General features: G+C 39.0%; 1 protein-coding gene across 1 annotated transcript; it reads left to right on the top strand.

Annotated features, from left to right (window-relative positions):
• Positions 1 to 460: 460 nt before the first annotated feature.
• On the top strand, positions 461 to 2,552 carry LOC140863126 (uncharacterized). Its single transcript, XM_073266304.1, has 4 exons — positions 461 to 775; positions 883 to 1,678; positions 1,835 to 1,917; positions 2,445 to 2,552. The coding sequence occupies exons 1-4, from the start codon at positions 461 to 463 to the stop codon at positions 2,550 to 2,552; spliced, it is 1,302 nt and encodes a 433-aa protein (XP_073122405.1).
• Positions 2,553 to 4,403: the final 1,851 nt, after the last annotated feature.

Here is a 4,403-nt window from a genome sequence, read left to right as displayed (position 1 = left end):
TGATGTTTAAGATGCGGCATTATGTAATATTTTTAAGTCATGCATGTATAAGTATATTCACGATATTTTATAATGAGTGCATGAATGTGGTTTCATTTGTTATATATGGATAGAACGTGCTGAGCCTCTAGGCTCACTAGACTTAAATGGTGCAAGTGAGCACGAGTCTAATGAGGATGTTGTCCCAACTAGCGGCAAGGGTGTATGAGCATTCATGGCAGCAGCGAGTACCGGTGACCATAGCTTATTTTAAGATATTGATATTTTGAGTTTAAATAGTTTTAGTTTCCGCATATGAATAATATTTTATGGATTTACATGATTATGAGATATTTTACGTTTGCATGGGAGATGTAATGATTTATGATGATTTTACGAAGTTATGTTATGAATTTGGCATGCGTGGAGTTAATTATGGTTAAATATTTATCTAGTACTTGAATCAGAATCTGAGGAAGAGATGGCAGAAGGAGTTGATAATCGCACAGTTCTTGATCTAATTCGCCCACCTATTGTTGGTTATGGATCAAGCATAGTTCGTCCTGCTGTAGAGGCGAACAGTTTTGAGCTGAAGCCTTCTATCATTCAGATGATCCAGCTTCAGGCACGTTTTGGAGGCACTTCTATGGAGGATCCCTACTCTCATCTGGAGCGATTCTTGTCGATCTGCAACACGATTAAGTTTAATAGGGTAACTTCTGATGCAGTGAGACTGCGGTTATTCCCATTTTCTCTACAGGGAGATGCACTTGATTGGCTAGATGATCTGCCTACGGTTCTATCACTACCTGGACTAAGCTTGTTCAAATTTTTTTGAACAAGTATTTTCCTCTTACGAAGATGGCGAAGTTATTTTCTGACATTATTTCTTAAAGGAAAAAGGAGGGAGAGTTCTTACATGAAACATGGACCAGATTTAAGAAGATGTTGAGGATGTGTCCTCAGAAAAATCTCACTCAAAACCAGCAGACGCAGACATTCTATAATGGAGCCGATCCATCAGTGCGTTCTATGTTGGATGCTGCAGCCAGTGGATGTCTATTCAGGAAGACACCGGCAAAGGCTTGGGAAATAATTGGTAATATGGAAGAGAGTAATATTGGGTGGCCGGATGTGAAGAAAGAGAATCAATCTGGAGTTCTAGAGGTCGATGATTTAATGGCCCTTAATGCAAAGATTGGCGCTCTGACACACCAAGTGGCACTTATGAAAACAGCTCTAGTTAATCAAATACAGGGACATAAGCCAGAGGAACAACAGTTGTTTGAGGTGAAGGTGGCTAATTTTTCAGGAAATCAAGGACGGCAGCCATACAACTCATACAACAACACTTACAGTCAGAACTGGCAGAGTCAACCTAAGCAAGAGGTGCAGAAGCCGAGATTTGAGGAAATTATGATGAAGTATGTAGCGGGTACTGAGACTCGCTTGAAAAATCAAGAAGCAATGTTGCAGAGGTTGGAAACACAAATGGCTCACATAGCAACACAACTGTCAACCAGGCCAGAAGGGTCATTGCCTAGCAACACTGAACCAAATCCAAGAGGCGTGAATGTTATTATGGTTGTGACTAGAGCACAGTCTGAGGAGCAGCAGAGGGATGAAGAAAACACTATGGAGGGGCCAAAAAATTCAGATTCCAAGAAGGATGTGCGTGCTAAAAATTCCTCCACGGCAGGTAAGAAAGGTAAAAATTCAAAATTTGAGGTTAATGCTGATGTTGATATATCTACTTTACCTTTCCCCCATAGAGATAAGCAGTTATTGTTTGATTTTCAATTTAAAAGGTTTCTTGAAAATTTCAAGAAACTGCATATTAACATACCTTTTGCAGACGCTTTAGCTCAGATGCCAAACTATGCCAAATTTCTCAAGGATTTATTGAGGAATAAAAAGAAGTTGAATGACGTGATGCAGGTTACACTGAATGAGGGATGCTCGGCGGTGATGCAAAGCTTCCAAACAAATCTCACGACCCAGTGAGTTTATACATACCTTGTCATATTGGAAGTTTATCATTTGATAATGTTTTGTGTGATTTAGGATCGAGCATAAATTTAATGCCTCATTCACTTGCTAAGAAATTGGGTATATGCAACATTGAACCAGCAAATATTTCTCTTAAATTTGCTGATGGATCTATTAAATACCCATGAGGAGTCATGGAAAATGTTTTAGTCAAGATCGACAAATTTATTTATCCTGTAGATTTTGTTATTCTTGACATGGATGAAAATTATGACGTTCCGCTGATTCTCGGACGTTCCTTTTTAGCCATGAGTCGAGCCTTAGTGGATGTTGAAAAGGGAGAATTATTGTTAAGGTTGAATGATGAGCAAGTAGTATTCCATATGTTTAAGTCGGCTACCAATAGATCAAATTTAAAATCTTGCTCTGCTGTCAATTTTATTGATGTGATTCATGATTTTGGGGAATGTCAGCAGGTTCAGCTCTCCGAAGGAATTGATCCCTTGCAAAATATTTATAGAGGTGAAGCATGCAGTTGCAAGATTGATCTGAGTTTTTCCAAGATGGTGGATAAACCACCCTGAATGTCGCCACTCAAGAGAGGAATATAGTCGGGCTACAGACTATAATTTTAGCGCTGACTGGGAGGCAATCCAGTTTTCTTTCCTTTTATCGTTAGTTTAATTTTTGGTTTATGTTTTTTTTTATTTTATTTTTGCTTCTTTCCCATGACAGTTTGCCATGTCTGTCGCTATACCCAGTCTGCTGCTATCGCCCCAACTGCTACTACCAAGGAGAAAGCGGATGAATCTATAACCATGGGAGTGTGGTTTTTGTTTTTCTTTGTGTTTATGTTCGTTTTGCATGTTGTTCATTGTTTCTAGAGCGTTGAGGGCAATGCTTTGGATAAGTATGGGGGTGTTTAGTTATTTGTTGTGTTGTTTGTCATTTTGTTCTTCATTGTGTTTGCATTCATTCGGTTTCGTTCTTTGTGTTTCGTTCGTCATCATGCATGTCATTGTGTTTGTGTGGCATGAATACATAGAATGATGACTGTTAGCCGATGATGATAGAGTTGTTAAGAAAATTGTTTTTGTGAAAATATTACTTTTGATTGAACATGAGAAACTGTTGGTTGAATCGTGAATCATTTTTAAGCATGCATGTTAGACTAGTGTAGTGTAGCGATGTAATTGATGATATTCGTGTTTGTTTGATCATTGCACGGCAATAGATGCTTGTTGAGCATGATAGTGTCTTTGGATTCTTGATGATTGTTAGACATTGCATGTATGATCTGGGGCGTAATCTTGGGCGTAACTATAAAATTTTTTGAAAAATTTTGGTTGAAACTTAAGTTAACTCCATCCGGGTTACGAGCGAGGGATTGAAATCCTAATCCCTTATTTGTGACTAAGTATGCGGATTCCATGGGGTTAACAACATTTTGAAGTTTTAAAATAGCAATTCCATCCGGGCTTGGAAAAATGATTGAAATCCTAATCAATTTTTCCATAGCCAAGTTTGCGGGTTAAATGGGATTTTTGCTCCATCCGGGCTATAGACGAGAGGATTGAAATACTAATCCTATCTTAGTTATGGCTAAGTTTGCGGGTAATTATTGGGGCATAAGAAAACCGGGTGCAAAATCCGGAGGTACGTAATTAATCTCAAGAAAGTGCATGTTTTTGTTTGGGATTGTTGAGAGGACGGAGTGCTGGATTGTGACACTTGCATTGAATTGTCATAGATCGCTAAGCATTCTTAGAATGGATTCTGTTGAAGTTGGACGAAACTAGAATAACATGGCACACACACATTTACGTTAAACTGACGGTGGATTATGGACAATCAGAAGTTGTGGTTTTTAATTGATTGAAGTGGAACTCGTTCGAGGCATTTGTACATGATTCATTCTTACTTGTGTTATGTTATTTTGTTTGTTGCATGTCTTGCTCGAGGGCAAGCAAGGCTTAAGTATGGGGGAGTTGATAACTGTGTTTCATATGCATATTTTTGTGATTGTTTTGCATGCATTCATATGTTATTGTTGTTGTTTTTTTAGTTTTAGAATGTTTAATGCTTTTGTCTGCATAATACTCTTCCTGGTCCATTTTGTATGGAAACTCGGAAAAATCATGATTTTTGGACAGAGTTACACTCGCTCGAGCGAGAGATTATGCTCTCTCGAGCAAGGCCGTGAGAACAAGAAATTTTCCAGAAGTCCAGTCGCTCGAGCGCATCTGGTGCTCGCTCAAGCGAGCAAAGAGAGATCGTCGAGACAGAAAGTGTCTCGCTCGAGCGAGACGGGCCACAATTTCTTTGGAGCAGAAAGTTGCTCGCTCGAACGAGCGGAGCGTACAGAGTTTTTTAAACAAGAAATTCCTGCTCGGCTTGGATGTTATCTTTTGAAGACCCTTGGGCATATAAATACG

The sequence above is a fragment of the Henckelia pumila genome, chromosome 1, assembly GCF_033568475.1.
Source record: "Henckelia pumila isolate YLH828 chromosome 1, ASM3356847v2, whole genome shotgun sequence".
NCBI lineage: Eukaryota > Viridiplantae > Streptophyta > Magnoliopsida > Lamiales > Gesneriaceae > Henckelia > Henckelia pumila.
The sequence above is the reverse complement of the archived record's forward strand: the minus strand, read 5'-3'. Positions and strand labels throughout refer to the sequence as shown.